At 43.7% G+C, this 18670-nt stretch overlaps 1 protein-coding gene across 1 annotated transcript in view; it reads left to right on the forward strand.

Annotated features, from left to right (window-relative positions):
• LOC311008054 (uncharacterized protein) overlaps window positions 1-17397 on the forward strand; it is a gene marked incomplete at both ends in the record, with an annotated part of 43623 nt that extends 26226 nt beyond the window's left edge. The window contains 8 exons of the mRNA XM_084001487.1: window positions 2801-2977; window positions 8458-8501; window positions 11901-12070; window positions 12371-12640; window positions 16101-16153; window positions 16399-16613; window positions 16793-17058; window positions 17266-17397. Of these exons, the coding sequence (XP_083857613.1) occupies window positions 2801-2977; window positions 8458-8501; window positions 11901-12070; window positions 12371-12640; window positions 16101-16153; window positions 16399-16613; window positions 16793-17058; window positions 17266-17397 (1327 nt within the window). The remainder of the gene's footprint in view (window positions 1-2800; window positions 2978-8457; window positions 8502-11900; window positions 12071-12370; window positions 12641-16100; window positions 16154-16398; window positions 16614-16792; window positions 17059-17265) is intronic.
• Window positions 17398-18670: the final 1273 nt, after the last annotated feature.

An 18670-nucleotide genomic window follows, 5' to 3' on the forward strand; every position in this document is an offset into this window, starting at 1 on the left:
TTGAAACATCCAGTACAAAAAGTGAACGACCCATCTCAGAGCAGCTTTACAGAATGAACACTTTATGAAACAAGAAGACAGGAAGTCACTGAATGTTTGCTGTAAAAACTTTATTTACAAAGAAACAGAACAATCTGCATCATAGCAGCTGTTCACCAAACAGAATCTTTGTTGGGCTTAAACATTTTTAAATGTTTGAATTTTGCGTGAAAAGAAGAAACATGTTGATTGTTCAGTCCACACAGACTGATGTGATGTTGTGTTCACTGAGTTAAAAGACCCCCCCTCCCCCCCCCCCACACACACACAAAACAACAACAACTCTATCTTCTTCTTGTATTCTTTATTCAGATTGATGAACTGCTGGTTAACAGAGACCAGCTGTTCTTCTCTGGGCTCAGCTCTGAAGTCCAACCCCTCCTACCTGAGACTCCTGGACCTGAGTGGAAACGACCTTCATGATTCAGGAGTGAAGGATCTGAGTGGTTTTCTGGAGAGTCCAGACTGTAGACTGGAGACTTTGAGGTCAGACTCTGTTTTGGTTTTTTTTGGGTTTTTTTGTAAGTATATTTTTTTGGCTTTTTGCCTTTATTTTATGGCACACTATAGAGATAGACAGGAAAGGGAGAGGCAGAGAGAGGGGGAATGACATGACAAGCAAAAACACAGTTTTTTCATGCACTGATCAATTTAGAGATTTTTGGCTATTTCTCTTCCTTAACATGTCTTCTTTCAGAAAAGTGAAACGGAATGGTAGAAAATCCACATTAAGGTGGTTATTTTACTTCATTTTGTCTCTTTTGTTGGTAGATTTCTCCTAAATTCACCAATCAATCAGAGAGTTGTAGTCAGTGTTTAGTCCAACAGGTATTGATCAAATATTGATGACTGATTGACAGACTGAGCTGAGGTCGACAGCAGCTGATGAATCTGTGCTGACATGAGGATGATGTGTAGAAGGCCACATGATGATGATCCACAACACATCTGATCAATCATCAATCATTCAATCTTCTTCTTGTATTCTTTATTCAGATTGAAGAGCTGCAGTTTGTCAGAGACCAGCTGTTCTTCTCTGGGCTCAGCTCTCAAGTCCAACCCCTCCCACCTGAAAGAACTGGACCTGAGCAACAACTGGAAACTGCAGGATTCAGACCTGAAGGATCTGAGTGGTTTTCTGGAGAGTCCAAACTGTAGACTGGAGACTCTGACGTGAGTTCACTAGGGATGGGTATTGATAAGAATTTAGCGATTCTGATTCCATTATCGATATTGCTTATCGATTCGATTCCTTATCGATTCTCATTGGGTGAGGGAATAAAAGAGAAATGGGTTTGTTTGCATTAATGCAGTGGTTCCCAACCTTTTTTGGCTCATGACCCCTTTTGACATCACACATTTCTGGTGACCCTCATTCAAGATGAGCAAGCTCAGATATTTGTATATGCTGCATTTTATTTGATCTTGATTTATATTCAAGAAAGTGAATGTATAAAGAAAATAGTTGTTTAAGATTGTGAAAAATAATTAGTTTATTTAATTTTTTTATCAATTACTAGACATTTAAGGCGATCCCATTTGAATTCCAGGCGACCCCACATGGGGTCCCAACCCCAAGGTTGAAAACACTGCATTAATGGCTCTAACATTAAAAAAGTAGACAGGACCGACCTGCCTGGACAGGTTAACACTAGACCACTGTGGCTGTGGGGCAGCTGTGCTCACATGAGGAATTTAACAATGTTTCCATTTCATGGTTTTTACGCATCTGTATTCTTCTCACTAGTTATTGTTTTCATAACGTTCGTTTTTATGCGGAGTGAGCGAGTGAGCGAGCGAAAGAGAGAGAGCGCGCGAGAGAAAAGACACAGGGCGTAGCTACCGTTTCACGTGGCTACAAGCAAAACCGGAAAGGAAGTGGTTATAATAAAGAGAGAAAAACACAAAGAATAGACATGTAGCCTGTTCAGGAGACGTTGTCCTGTCCTCTCGACGTGAGGGAGGGAGGACCGGAGGGTGGCTCTGGCTCACAGGTTAGTGATGAGGAAACGTCACTGTCAGCTGCATCTGTCAGCAGCTCCGCTCCACGCAGACACCTCACTAACTTTATTTTGGGAGAACAAACGGTGACATGTGGATATAAACACTAAGCACCCTCATTTATAATGAAGATTGATTTTAACGTAACATCACGTAACGTCATTAATCAATTAATGCGCGAGTTTCTGAACCAAACGGAATCGATAAGGGAATCGTTAAAGCAGACAGGCACACGATTCCAAGAATTGATCCAAGTTGGAACCGGTTCCGAAGAGGAACCGGTTTTCGATACCCATCCCTAGAGTTCACTGACTGTTGTAGATCTTAGATCTTTGATCCACAACTGAACCTGATTGATCTTCACTCAGAACTTGAATCATTGACTTTGATGTGATGAATGAAGGATGTTTGAAATAGTTGTTATCTCATGTTTCCAGCTGTTCTGCTCTCACACTGACAATGACTCTCTTCACTCCATAGTCATCAATAATCAATTATCTGATCCCTCCAGGTGTGTGTGTGTGTGTGTGTGTGTGTGTGTGTGTGTGTGTGTGTGTGTGTCTGTCTGTCTGTCTGTCTGTCTGTCTGTCTGTGTGTGTGTGTGTGTGTGTGTGTGTGTCTGTCTGTCTGTCTGTCTGTCTGTCTGTCTGTGTGTGTGTTGATTGTATAGTCCACACAGACTGATGTGATGTGATGTTGTGTACACTGACTCAAGAGTTTTAATGTGAAAAAAGAGACATGTCTTTCATTCTTTATTCAGATTGGAGTGGTGCAGGTTGTCAAAGATCAGCTGTTCTTCTCTGGTCTCAGCTCTGAAGTCCAACCCCTCCCACTTGAGAGAACTGGACCTGAGTCAGAACAACAACCTGCAGGATTCAGACCTGAAGGATCTTCGTGCTCTTGTGGAGAGTCCAGACTGTAGACTGGAGACTGTGAGGTTAGTAGAGTGATGGATCAGTCCATGCTGCTCTCATCTCTGTCGTCATTCTCAGAGTAGATTATGTTGGCAGGTGCTGTAGATGTCCAGGAGCAGGGGCGTTGCTAGGCCTGCAGGTTTACAGGGGCACAGGCCCCCAACCAGATGACCCCCCCCCCCCCCCCCCCCCCCCCCCCCCCGCGCACGCGCGCGCACACCCATGGACATCTTCACACACAGCAGCCTCACTAAAATATTACCACTCAAACTTACAAATGCACTATGGAGAGTTTTTTCATTCAAACAATCAAGTCCTTCATCAAAAGGAAATTTTACAAAAATAAAAAATACAATTATATAGGGTAGGATTTGTTTAAACAACGATTCAATTTGAATCAAGATTTGTGGTTGCCAATACAATTCAAGGAGTTATTGGTTAATTTAGAAAAATAAGATCCAATACAATTCAGTGACTTGAAATCAATTCAGTAGCTTTTTAGCCAAAAATTCAACCAGTGTGACTGTGAAATAAATACCTGGATACTGGACAGTTTTTAAAGAAATTGAGAAGGGAGCAGTAGTTCAAAAGCTCCCAGGTGTGTCGAATATATTCTGATATTGACAACAACAAAAAGAAGTTATTAATAATAACACTATAGCAAGAGGCACACAGCTATGCATGCTGTCAATACCATTAGTGCAGACTTTTAAACCCATCTGAAAAATGTTCAGCACTTGTACAACCCTTCACCTCAAGAAGATCCAACTGAGTCAGACACACACGCGCGCACACATGCGCATACACACACGGAGAGAGGGAGAGAGAGGGAGAGAGAGCGTCAGCTGTCACTTTGTCACTCTCAGCGTCGGCATGGTCCGGTAAAATAAAACAAAACTCATCAGTCTTTGCCACTTTTTCATTCAGGACATGTCATTAATTATCTGACTTGCATATTTCACTCATTGGACCGGCGGATCAGCTGGTGTGTGCGCTGCCTACAGCCTACTGTATGATCCTTTTTTTCTCTCTCTCTCTCTCTCCATTGCACTGTATGTCTTCATGTACTTTCTACACAAGCTATAGGTTGACGTGTGTGGGATGAGATGGATATAGGGTAGAGCAGAGCTTCTCTCTCATGTTGAGTTCCATATTAAGACAGGTGCGTCAGTGCCAGTAGATCGTCGCGGACTCGCGCGTCAGGCATTTGGCTCTCGTAATGGGAATGGCTGGTTTGACGTGACTTTATCATTAAAAGTGCTTTTAAAAAAAAAGGAGCTGTCAACTAGACGCGTCAGGTCAGTCATATAGCGCAGGGGGATGGATATTATTCTGTGATGAAAAATAGACTCATTCATGAAATTGTATTGAGAATTTTACAGTGGGGCACAGCGCATGTTTACTGGGGCACGTGCCCCAGTAAAAAGTGTCTGGCGACGCGCATGTCCAGGAGTGAGGCGTTTTTCAGTTGGAGGTGGTTCAGTTTCTAAACCACACAGTGATGCAGCAGGCCAGAGTGTTCTCAGTGTCTCCTCAGTAGAAGGAACACATGATCAGGGTTCCTACAGCTTAAGCCAACTTAAATTTAAGACTTTTTAAGACGTTTTTAATGCCACTCGAAATGAAATTTAAGACCGACTTCACAATAAACACAAATGCAAAAAAAAAAAAAAAAAAAACGTCACCACATCTATTACATAGGGTTAGGGACAAATGTACCCACTTTCCTATGTGGTCCAAGGTAAAGTGACTGCTACATGAATGATTGGGGGGGAAAAAAACTGATTTGGGGGCTGGTGGCGGTAAGAAATTTAGCAGTGATCCACCCTTTAGATTATGATGACTTTGATATTTACTGTCGGTACCGGTTTAGACGTGACCACATAATACGGATCACGGACATGCTAACATTAGCTGCAGCAATTTAGCATGGGTCCGAACGTGGATCTACCTCTGTAGCTGCAGCAATTTAGCATGGGTCCGAACGTGGATCTACCTCTGTTGCTACGTTGCGATACTTCGCAGGGTCGATGCAAAATGTGGTTGGGGACACAATTCAAGTCTACAACGGTACTGTGTGTCGGGTGGCGCTGGCCGCCAGTGTGAGCGCCTCAACGAGTACGTGCAGCTGCCCGTGCAGGCAGAAATACCACAACATTACCGGCTTCCCGGATGTGGTGGGCTGTGTCGATGCGGGACACTTCAAGCGCCCAGCTGTTCCTGTGTAAATTCTGCTCCGCATGCTGATTGGGTAGCCAAATTGTTGTCGTCACTTAATGCAACTAGTAACCTGCTAGTAACCACTTACGCATTTTCTAGATACGGGATTGCATAAACTGGTCTGGTGCAACCGGAATTAGAAAACAACTAGTTGCAAACTAGCTAGTAATTACTAAGGGTTTAGTAGCGGTTTAGTAATTACTAAATCCTGAATTTAGTAGAGACATACGCCAAACTGGTGCAACCCCACCCTGGTCTCATTAGTGACAGGTACAGTAGACGCTCCAGGCATCCAAATATTTCCTTGAGTAAGATTTATTGGTTTTATAGTCAGAGCATTAAAGCAACAATATTTAGTTTTTCGACCTTAAAATAATGTTTCTAAACTCATTGAAGTGGTAGAAAAATGGTTAATAATAGGATGAATGGTGCCGCCGCTGCAGTCTGAGCGGGGTCACGCTGGCTGAAACGGTATTATGTAACTTTCACTGTGCGGGTAGGAACACCGTGATTCTGGTACACCGCAGCTCCGCTGAACTCCAGAGGCCCAGTTCAAGCTCAGTCTCCCTGCTCTCACCCACACAAGTGCCTTGTGCTGGGCTGCATGGTCTCCCCTCCAGAGCTCACAGAGGGGAGGCTGGCTGGCCAGCTCTGGAGCTTTGCTTGGCAATGGCAATGGCAACGACAACGGTACCGGTACCAGTGACTGCAACAGTGCCGGTACTGGTAATGACGACAGCGATGCACTGGTACCGACAACGGCACCAATACCCAGGGCCGCCCCTGCCTACAGAACACGCACAGTGCGTAGGGCCCTGTGATCCAATAGGGGCCCCGTTTTGCACAAAGGATGCGCATATGCACAACCGTGGGGCGCACTACTAGATCAGCTGTCAGCGCGAGGCAAGAGTATGTAATCCGACACCGCACGGGCCGCCACTGCAATGATTGACAGCAATCAATCTGACCAATCACAAAACAAGAGGAAACTCGTGCCTCTCTCGAAGGTGGGTATTTGTTGAAGTTAGTGCTGGGCTGTATTAACGGCGCCGTTAACGCTGTTAATGTCTGTTAACGCTGTTGTTAACGGCCCAGCACTACTAAAAATGTAAACCTTTGTGGCATAAGCAAGCACTAAACATCCATGCTCAGCACAGCTGCTGCTGCTACTCAAGAGGAGAGATGCTAGCCTCCAGTCCATTTAGCTAGAGTCTAGATGTGGACTGTGGTCTGGAGATGAAAGTAATTTTCCAGCGGCCCTTACCATTTATTAAATGTCTTGTTAACACCTTTGTCTGCATATGCATTCACCTCTGTTGAAAGGCAGTGGTAAATGTATCAGTTGTTGGTCATATTTTCGGCAAAAGTTTATAATCTATTTGATCACCACACAAGGATTTGGCTAATGTTATTTTAATGGATGTAAAATGTCGCCATCTGTTGGTAAATTTAATCTATGACAGGCAGCTTTGGAGGAGATATTAGAGATAAATATTGATAGAAATGAGTGTATTTGATACTTCAGTTGACAGAAGGAACTAAATTTGAATGTAGCTACATTTTGAAATATCAGTCTGTTTGGTACTGAATTAGTATGTTTGGATTGTATAGCCTATATAATAATAATAATGATGATGATAATAATAATGACAATAATAGTAATAATAGATAGCAATTAGCAATCTTTTTTTTATTAAAAAAAAAAAATTATATTAGTATAAGTATAGAAGTAGTAGTAGGTTACTGCCAGTATTAGTGATTGTAGTTTGCATTATAATCGGTTATAGTAGGGCCCGAAGACATTTTTTCGCTTAGGGCCCCATTTTGGACAGGGGCAGCCCTGCCGATACCAGCAACAAATTCACGTAGGCTACTGTGCTTCTCTGGGAACAAGATGGCAGACAGTTCTTCTCAAAGTACCAGCACCAGGTTCAGGTTCAGGTTCAGTTTATTTCATGTCCCAAGGGGCAATTTGGGTTGCAGCTCATAGGATCACATAAAGGTGTAAAACATAAAACATAGAAACATATAGTGACATGAAACACGCATCAGTATAAATAGCATGTGCACTGACTGTGATCATATAAGAAATATAAAATATAAGAAATATGGCACTAAATCCTACATACTGGGGCTTTAATGTAATCAAACACAAAAATATGAAAGAGGCAATGAACACAGCTTTTTTCAGCGTTGTGAGGAGAGGCGAAACTGACGTGGTATATCTAACAATTTCATGCCATAACAGCTGAACACAGCGTCATTAAGACATGTCAGACCCCTCAAGAGTGGACTAGCCAGGAGAAAAGTAATAAATATATATGAAGAGTTCATTTGCAAAAGCAGATAACTCCCACTGTAAATTCTAGAATCTTCATTTTTTATTTTTTATTTACATAAGGTGATATCAGTCAAACCAAAGTTGAGTGACTTTGAGATGTAACAAAACAGACACATCTCAAAAAAATAAAGTTTTATTGAAAATAACACTATGCAAAGAATAATTACAAAGCCTCAGCTCATTTTTTTCAAAATGGCACTTAAATGCTTTTCCAATTGAACTATTATATATTAACGGATGTGTTCACCTCAAAACCATTCAATTATATTGGGCACATGAAGCACATGTTCACTGTGTGTAAACAACGCGTCAGAGCTCTGTCGTCCTATTGGTCGACATTAAGATTCACGTCGTAGGAAATGTCAGACTAGGAGAAGAAATGCAAAAAATTCTCACATGCTAGATTTCCGTCAGAGCGTCGTAGAGCATCGTATACGTAAAACCACCAATCATCAATTATGTCACACTACACGTTTGTTTGTCGTTCCTGACGCTGACGGCCACGACGAAATCGTGTTACAATCAACCTGAAATCGTGTCGTCTGAACCCAGCTTAAGAGTCAGATAGAGAATTATGTGCAGCAGCTGGAATATCAGGACAGCACTAATCAGATGCTGAACTTCCTGTAGTTACGGTGGCGTTAGTTTTCTAGATCTGATTGATTAAGATCCATCTAATTTATTTTCTTTGATCTGATCCTTTAAACGCCACCTGGTCCAGATCAGATCATTAGTAAACATGGTGACACCATGGTAACCTGGTTGAACATGAGACTTAAAGCTTTGGTTGATCCCAAAGTTCACTGACTAACACATTGGTCAGGATTAGTTAAAACTCAGCTGGGTGAGTCTGATCCTGGATCATAACAGTTTGGTTTAATAAAACAAACTCAAATAAAACCTGATTATTTCCCTCTGACTCTGTTGTGTTTGTTCCTACAGGATCGGCTGGGGAGAGGTGATAAAAGCTTCCAGAGACAAAACCTGTGAGTACTGAACCTTTCCTGTGGCAAGACAAGGACATTTTATTTGTATAGCCCGTTTTTACAAACAGAAAAAAAGGGCTTTACATGGCATCCTAACAACATCCTCTAGACCAGGGGTAGGCAACCTTTGTGACATGGAGTGCCAATTTGAAATTTTCTTGTCAATGAGTGTGCCACTACAATAAAACAATGTGACACAAAATACAAAAACAACATGCCCGACCCAGTTATGTTGTTTTTGTATATATGGATAGATAAAATCATTTAATATAGCCCACATCTAATCATATTTTGAAGATATTTTCCCATTATTCACAACACTGCTTTTCAGAAACTTAGCCTATTATATTATATTGCAGTGGGAGGAAAATGCTGAAACAGAGACAACAGTGCATCCAGAATATCAGTCAGAATGAAACAGTCACAACATTTCACAGACCTGGCTGGACAATCTGGACACTGTGAGTGACAAACAAGCAGCCAATCATTTAACAGCTGTGTAGTTGGGTTGCAGCGTCATCGTCAGGTTTATTGATAACAGAACAGCTGGGGTGAGAACGTGAGGCTGAAGGAGAGGAGATTAAAAGGGGCACGTAGCTCGTCGGTACGGTAACAGTGCGTCTGGCCCGACAATAAAGCAGCGGCGGCGTTAATGACGCAGCGTCATTAACGCTCACCGTCACTGAAACGCTTGATTGAATCTCTGATTAAATACACAAAGCCGTGGGCGTCTTGCATTCCCCGCTGCAGCGACCCTGGGTTCGATTCCAGCAGTGACGTGCGGTGACCTCTAGGACAGGGGAGGCAGGCGATCACAGACGACGGGGGGACGGGGGACAGCAAATCAGCTTATCATGCAAGAAAGTCACAACAAACAGGTTTTGCACAATGGTTTGCAAAATGTGTGCAACACCTTCTCATCACAATCCACGCCATCTAACGTTACAGTAACTTACACAGATCAGCTGTTATTAAAACACAACTCATCAATAACAGGATCGCGACAATGGACCATGACCACCACTCACATTACACAACAAACCGTTAATTAATCCACACTCAAACCGAAGCAACAATAATGTTAACTGTACTCAACAAGCTATTATTACAAGGTTTACAACAGATAAGACAGACAACCTGTGCTGTGTGTGTGTGTGTGTGTGTGTGTGTGTGTGTGTGTGTGTGTGTGTGTGTGTGTGTGTGTGTGTGAGAGAGAGAGGGAGGGAGGGAAGGAGAGAGAGAAAGTTAACTACGTAAACCTGCTAGCTGTTAGCTACCGTAGCTCAGGCGTCGGTCTCCCGTCAGGTAAAAGCTGCTGTTTATTCCTCAAATGAAGCTCATGTTGATCCTCTCCGGTACAGTTATCCATCACTGCTGTTGAATTAGCCGCTAAACTGCTGGACGCCAAATCCGAGGGAGCGTCTGTGTTTACAATTCATGAAAGCAACGTGAACGTATGTGCCGCTCACACTTATTACGCCAAGGGAGGCAGCGTAGCCTCTGCCTCCCTCCCCCTCCCTTGTCACGCTCCAGCTGTCCTTTCAAAATAAAATGCGCAGAAAGCCCGGGGGAAAAAAAAAACTGCCAACCGTGGCACACGTGCCTAGGGTTGCCGACCCCTGCTCTAGACCCTCACATCCACTGAGGAAAAACTCCCAAGAAAACACAGGAGAAACCTCAGGGTGAGCAACAGAGGAGGGATCCCTCACCCAGGACGGGCAGACGGGACATAAATGTTGTATACAGACAATAAAACAGTTTACAACACAGAATATGTAAAAACATAGAAACAAGAGCTGATGGAGACAGCTTCTGGTGGGAGGAAAGACAGGGAGGGCAGGCCAGCTTAATGGGAGGACTGGATGGCAGACTGGTTCATGGGAAGGGAGGACAGGCCGGTTTAACAGCAGGGGAAAGGGGGGTGGGGGGCGATGCAGGTGGCAGTTGGTGCAGAGAGATGGAGCTCCGGTGGATCTGTGAGACACAGAGAGAGATAATGATAATGACACGAGGAGAGGAGAGGAGAGGAGAGGAGAGGAGAGGAGAGGAGAGGAGAGGAGAGGAGAGGAGAGGAGAGGAGAGACAGAGAGTGTTGCACCGTGGCCGTGAAGCAGCCCCGCCGGCATGGGGGGGCATTGGGGGGCTGTGTCCGCCCTGGACTGGAAGCTGTTTATTTTGTTCGGGTTTGGTTTTTTCGCACTCAATCAACATGTAACAACAATATATTTTTATGTATATTTCATGTGCCGTATAAACACTTAGTGATAGGTAAACTTTAATGTACGTAGGGATATGTGTTCTGTTACATTCTGTATCCATGGCAAAGTACAGGTTCTTTTGGTCAATGGGAAAGGAGCCATATGCCGATTGTTAGTGGGTCGACCCCCGTTTAAAAAACCTGCGTCGACCTGTTCATTTCAGTGGGAAAGCAGCACCTTAGATTACTTGCTGGCAGAAGGGTAACACTGCTTTGTTCTGCTCCTTGTGCTCCCTAGCTGCTGTAGCTACCTCTCCTAGTATGAACGTTTAGTGTTCAGCTTCACATCAGTGCTTATGTTTCCAATAAATGTGAAGCTGTATGGTGCTATCTGCATGCAGCAGCCCCTGTTGCTGTTCTTCTTGACATAAATTCTTGACTTGTGTTGTATAAATGGACACAGCACTACTCTATTGTTTTTTTTTAGACTTTTGGATCAACTGCCCCTTTTTAATGAGAGAAAAATGCTCTCTCAGCACTGTAGGAGTGGTCACATAGCCATTGTACAGCCTCAAGCAAATAAAATGTAGGTTGAAAAAGTTTCCATAGTATCACGTTCACCCGTGCCCCAGTTCAATCTACAACATGTGAATGTGTGGTGGTTTTGCCTCTTTTCCAGCGATGTGAATCTTTGGGTGTCTCACGATTCGATTCAAAATCGATTCTCATATGCACGCCCTCATAAATGTGCATCGCCTATAACAACGGCGCTGTCAGAGAAGCTCTGCGGCAGGCCATCAACTCCCTTTGCAGTGCTCCAGGACAGTCCAGTCGCTGGCTCTGGATGAAGAGGAAAGACAGTGTCAGCAGTAGCAGCTGAGTAAGCAGGAGATCCAGTGCAGAGGGGGGCACACCTGGGACGCCACGTGGTGCTGATGAGCCCTCTGGAGGTGTCGGGGGCTAGTCATCGAAACACAGATGAAGGAGGGTGCCCACCTGACGAGCCCCCCGCCCCCATCAGTATGAAGAACAATATTGCACCTAGTAACACCTAGTCGTATCTTTGAACTGAATTGAACTATTGACAGACAGCAGCATGAACCACATGGTCAGGTGGAGTTTATTTCTGACTTGCATATGATAAAGAGAAGGATAGCAAACACTGATTTCTGAGATGTTCCTTGTTTCTTCTCTTTCAACAGGTGACTCAAAGCTGAAGGTTTTTGGGGATGACACAAAGCCAAAGGTCTCTGATGACGACTCAAAGCCGAAGGTCTCTGAGGACGACTCAAAGCCGAAGACCTCTGAGGATCACTCAAAGCTGAAGGAATCTGAGGATGACTCAAAGCTGAAGGAATCTGAGGATGACTCAAAGCTGAAGGAATCTGAGGATGACTCAAAGCTGAAGACCTCTGAGGATGACTCAAAGCTGAAGGAATCTGAGGATGACTCAAAGCTGAAGACCTCTGAGGATGACTCAAAGCTGAAGACCTCTGAGGATGACTCAAAGCTGAAGGAATCTGAGGATGACTCAAAGCTGAAGACCTCTGAGGATGACTCAAAGCTGAAGGAATCTGAGGATGACTCAAAGCTGAAGACCTCTGAGGATGACTCAAAGCTGAAGGAATCTGAGGATGACTCAAAGCTGAAGACCTCTGAGGATGACTCAAAGCTGAAGGAATCTGAGAATGATTTAAAGCTGAAGACCTCTGAGGATGACTCAGAGCTGAAGGTTTTTGGGGATGACACAAAGCCAAAGGTCTCTGAGGACAAAGTAGAGCTGAAGGACTCTGAGGATGAGTCCAAGCTGAAGACCTCTGAGGATGACTCAAAGCTGAAGGAATCTGAGGATGAGTCCAAGCTGAAGGCCCCTGAGGATGGCTCAAAGCTGAAGAGGTTTGATGAAGACAGCTTGAAGCTTAAGGAAAACGCAAAGCTGAAGGTGAGAGAAAAACATTGTATCATGATTTTCCACACAGACGTCAGGGCTCAACAGAGGGCTAAAAATATTCAGAGAATGGTCTCAGTGACAGCAGGTCAAGTAGAGGGTTCCAGATGTAACGATCTGTCTGTTGATCTCCCACTACATCCTACCTTCACTCATGCACACGACACAAGATTTCTCAACTCCTTCACTTGGGACTTCTGGCTGAGAACCAAAGCCTCAGATTTGGAGGTCCTGATTCTCATCCCTGTTTACCTCTTCTCGGCTAAGCCTTGAGATCCTTCTCATGAATATCATGAACAGGATTGGGGACAAGGGACAACTTTGGTTAAGTACAACTTACACTGCAAAAATGTAAGAATACAGACACATCACTCACTCTTTGGTTGTACATGGACCAAATGGCTTGTAGCCCTACAATATCAGGAGCCTTAAGCATCTCAGAGTGAATCTCCACCCTAAATCCTCCTACTTCAGCTTGGTAGCTTCCCTCCTGCTGAGATCCACCAGTGAGCTCTTATGTTGCTACAGGCACTGATGACCTTGAGGCCACAGCTACCAATGACTGCCTCTGCAATGTTGGCTCTGTCTGTGACCTCGAGGGGATGAAGGAATACAGAAAATAAATAAGTACATGAATAATGTATAGTCGCTCACCCACAAGAAATGCAGCTCAAACTGTATGCCAACAAGAAATGTCATGGACCGTGTGTTTCAAATGAAAAAGGTCTACAAATAACAGAAAACCCAAATTAACAATTATAGCTGCTGCGCAGCAATGGGTCGGGTCCGGGCTACTTTTGGGCATATTTAGGCAATTCTGAGCAACAAACAGGAGAATAGGAAGACAAGACAGTTGACCTTATAATGTCCAATTTGCATCAGTTGAGGATTGAACTCACAACCTCGGGAACCAAAGACCGTTGTCTAACGCACTGAGCTAATTGACAAGTGGCAGTGCAACAGTGGCTTCACAAATTGAGTAAGCCATTCACTGTCGCGCAGGCAGATTTGAAACCACAGTAAAAAGAAAAATCAGTTTTTGAGGTAAAATAATGATATGTATTTGTTAAACATCTACTGTGACTCTAAGATGTTAGGAGCCTTCGCACATGGTCCAGTCCAAGCTATTTGTATATTTAAACTTAGAGGCTTGCTGTGATGCCACCATTAGGACAATTGTCTTGTGATTCGTGTTGAGGACAACTGACATTTTGATCTGTCATCATCATCATCGCCCTTGCTGGGTCTCGAACTCACAACCTCTGACACTAAGAACCAGCTCCTAACTCGCTGAGCTAATTGGCTGGTAGTGAGACTTGCTGTGTAGCTTCATTTATCCACTCAGGTGAGTCAGTGCCCGGGCAGCTGTTGTGAACGCAGATTTCAAAAATGGTCAAAAAGTCAGAAATTCTGTTATCTAAACAAAAATCTGTTAATACATAAATTGCATCTAGACAGCAAAACAGCTTGAGGACATCTGACATTTTGACCCATCAACATCATCTTCACCCAGGCTGGGTCTCAAACTCACAACCTCTGACACCAAGAACCAGCTCCTAACTCGCTGAGCTAATTAGCTGGTAGTAAGACCAGCTGTGTAGCTTCATTTATCCACTCAGGTGAGTCAGTGCCCGGGCAGCTGTTGTGATGAAATGGTCAAAAGTCAGAAATTCAGTCATCTAAACAAAAATCTGATAATACATAAATTGCATCTTGACAGCATGGGAATGTTGGTGATTTGTTTTTAATGATAAGTGTTTTGCTTCATAAGAGAAAATATGATGTTTATAAATTCCACTCTCACATTGACTGCAGTTGTTCCCATGAGAGCAGAATTCAAAATGTTCTCAAAAATTCAGTTTTTGAGATAAAATTCTGATATTTGCCAAACTTCATCAACCATGACTCCAGAATATTGTCATTTTTTTTCAGGAAGATTGAAAATGTATTTATCAAGAATTTGATGGTATATGTTTACAGTAGTGTTTACAGTCAAACGTTTTCATGCACTGTAGGGTCAATTTTTGCTTAATCAAAAATCCGAGAAACAAGTTTTGTGGAGGACGGTCTGGAGATGCTCTGTAGCAAGTTTGGTGTCAATTGAGCAAAAATTGTGGGAGGAGATACATTTTAAAAGTTTTACAGTTATTGAAAAAAACAGAGTGATGGACTTCATAATTTGTAATAAGTTTAAGTGGACAAAAGTTTCAGCAGTATTGAGGCTACGTTGTGGTGAAGTTTCAACACTGTAGCATCTACCGTTGGTTTGGTAGGAAGTTTTTAAATGTAAACGCTTATTGTGCCCCCCCTAGGAGGGGGGGGCACATGTCCTTGGAGTTGAGTGAATCTGGCATGGGGTTGGATGTTTCTGTAAAGTTTGGTGAGTTTTCACCCATGGGAAGTATGACTTCCTTGGAAGAAGAAAGAAGAAGAAGAAGAATTCCTAGGAATACAATAGTGTCCTGTCAGCTGCGCTGCCCGGACCCTAACTAGGAATACAATAGTGTCCTGTCAGCTGCGCTGCCCGGACCCTAAAGAATTCCTAGGAATACAATAGTGTCGACCCTAATGATAACCTCAAGGATGAATTTATTAGATTATAGTCACGGTTATGTCACAATATAATTCTCTGCAGAACCTGCTGCTTCTCAGATGCAGTCTGTAAATTTTTACACTGACATCAAATCCCGGTGTCACAATCAGTACGTTTACATGCACAGCTTAATCGAGCTGTGCTCAAAATTCAATTTTGCCGTCTAATCGGACTTCTGTCCTTGTCCCAGTTTACATGCAACTGAGAAAATCGAATAACTGGCGGGAACGTGTCCTCTTCCTCAACACCAGTGCGTCGTTTCATGGGTTAATACGGAACCTTTTCCTGTTGACCTATTAGCCAGGTGGCAAACCAGCATTTTCGAACAACAGCAACAGCTTTGTTCATCTCGAACGTTACTTATTGTGCAGATAAGGTGCTCGCTATCCCTCGTGGTCATGGTGATTTCAAGAGGCAGACAAGAATGCCATATAACGCTACAACAATAGCTTCTGCCACCGGCTTTCTTGGATGTTTTTGTTCCGGGGTCTTACACCAGTGTGGGGGGTGCATGCGCACATGTGTTGTCCAGTTATACGCCTTAAGACTAAGGCGTATACATGACGGAGAAAATCGAATTCCAATCGCATTATCTGGGTGTCTAAATCAGAGTTCTCCAACTCCGATTTCAGTCGGACTAAGGTGTTTACATGCACTTCAGTTGTCTAGTTATAGTCGGATTAAGGCAATAATTCGGTTTTTTCAAGTGTCATGTAAACATACTGACTGTCAGTCCCCTCAGACTCTGTCCACTGTGCCTCAGGTCACTCAGGACTGTGGAACAAATCCGTTGGCTTCACTCAACACAATATATTTTTAATTGTAATAAACCATCTTACATTGTTTCTCTCTGAATTGCAGCAGTCAAGCTTCAAACCTGAACTGGAAACTAAATCTACACAAGTCTCATACAGGTAAACATGCAATAAACTCAGTCAACACGGTTTTTGCCAAAGGACCCTCTTCTTCCTTCACAGCTTCTCCTGAGCCACAGCAGATGTGTGTCTGCAGCGTTGGTCTCATTGTTGACTGTCTGAGGGAACATTGGCTGGATCAGCTCTCAGTCAGCTGAGTCAGGAGGAACACAATGTTTTAGCCAATGTTGAACCTTTTTCATCTTAGGGTCTGAGGCAGTCACTTTGCCTTCTGTGTCCCACAGGTTCAGGTGTCCTGGTCCAGGCCAGTTCCAGTGTTCTTCAACTGGACTGGTGTTTGTTATGGCTCAGGAGGCGGAGCTGTTCTACAGGACTGTCCAATGGGATGAGAGCCGCCTCCACTCAGTTGGCGAGATGGCTGCAGGACCGCTGTTCAATATCCAGTGTCCTGAGGATGCTGTCCACCAGCTCCACCTCCCACATTGTGAAACAAAGGATGGTGAGCAAGTGATAGTGTTGTGTGACCATCTAATTGACATGTACGTTTATTACATGAATACACTGGTAAATCGGGGCACTGTCCTTCACCAGCCTCCTGATTAATCTTCTGATGTTGACAACAGTGACTGAAATGATCACTGCTGTTGTAATGAGGTTGTTGTCTCTGTGTTTCCACAGCTCTGCTCTGTGACGGTCTGCTGTCTGTCGCCCACATCACTGATGATGGAATGAGCTTTATCGAGCCCCTGCAGATCACAGACACTCATGTGATCATTTCAGTCCCTCATCTTTCTGCCTTTGGTCTGGTTAAGAGGATACAGAGGTGGTTGAACAACTTGAAAACAGTTCGCAGCCAAATTCTGCTGTTCCACCAACCAAACCTCACAGCACGGGGGAAAAGCCTCAATGTGCATCTGCTGCCTCATAACGTCCCCCTGGATGTGGTAAGGCTACTGACTGAAGTGTTAGAGCTTCACTTTGCTTCACTTTCCAAATTCATCACTAACAGACCAGTTGTCATGAACTAACACATCCACTTTGTTTCATGGACACCGTGTCTCGCCTGGTCACCACTTCAGCAAGTCTTACACAAACATTCACATGAATTCAAGGATGAAGGTCAAAGATCTAATGAAATGCTGGTTTTCCAGGTGAAGGCGAAGCACAATAACTGTGAGATCATCACGACGACTTCTGACAGCACACTCGTCAAAAATAAAACTTACAAAGTTCACTGTCCACACGCCAATAGAGTCCAGCCTAAGGTGAGTGTTTCAGGCTAAAGCTGACATGATTCCTCAAACTGCTGTCACTCACCTGGAGACACTGACGCAGGTGCTGCTGCTTTTCAGAAAAAAGACTTTGGCCTGGACTATGGACCAAATTACCACCCGACGTTTCAGATCATCCTGCCTTCAAGCGCAGAGGAAGTCGATGTAGAGGTCCGAGATGAAACCGAGACAGCTGTGTGGGAGTGTCAGATTCTTCTGCCAGGTAAAGTCTTCATCCGCCTGACGTAGACCTGACTGCTGAGTGGTGTCTCTGTCTTATTGGGCCTCAGATCATCTTCTGTCTGCTTTTGTTCTGTGGTCTATTCTTGTTGACAAGTGAGAGTCAAACTAGTTACTGAGCTATACGGTATCCCACACTTCAGTTTCTCCAAGTTCCTGTTGATGTGTCTGTAACTTGTGAGTCTGTCACATGTCATCGTCCCAGAGTCAGAGCTTGTCACCTTAAAACCATTAGAGCTGAAAATGCTCAGAAGTGATGTTGGATGGACTTTACAGTTGTGTTGTTCGGCCTGGTGTGATCACTGGTGACTTCTGGGTTACTGCTGTAAGGACTTTCTACAGAGCCCTGAACTGAGACAAGCAAACTGGACGAGACATTGTTTTTCATGAGTGGTTCCATCCCAACTAGGGGTGTAACGGTATGGGATTTTACAGTACGGTACGGTAACGGTGTTAGTACAGTATACCGTGGTATTTCATGGTGATGGTATTAAAATTAAAGTACGCTTTATGTAAAGTAATGCAACTTATATTTGGTTTATACTTAAGTGTCAGCTAAATGTAATTATTTATATTCAGTCACTAGTCTCTCTCTAATATAGACACACACAGACATGTGTACACACACACAGCCTCTATTATGCATCTCTCTGTGCATCCATCTATTATAGTCCATCTTTGTCTCCTTCTTTCCTTCAATCTCTCTCTTTCTTTCTTCCGTCTTTTTTTTCTTTGGCATGACGTCATGTACTGATTAAGTTTGGCTTGTGGCTTCACGGAGCTAACGCTAACACGGACACACACACACACACCATGGATCTTTTATAAGATACATCATGACACACACACACACACACACACACACACACACGCCATAGTGTTTTGGAACCTTTATCCATGTGTGTGTGTGTGTGTGTGTGTCTCTGTGTGTGGCCGTGTTAGCGTTAGCTCCGTGTTAGAACCAGCACTAGCCCAATGTTAGCAGGGCTTAGCAAACTCCGCTCTCCGACCACGAGCCAAACTTTTTTTTTTTTTCCCCCAACAG

Source organism: Trachurus trachurus, assembly GCF_905171665.1.
Source record: "Trachurus trachurus genome assembly, chromosome: 3".
Classification (NCBI taxonomy): Eukaryota; Metazoa; Chordata; class Actinopteri; order Carangiformes; family Carangidae; genus Trachurus; species Trachurus trachurus.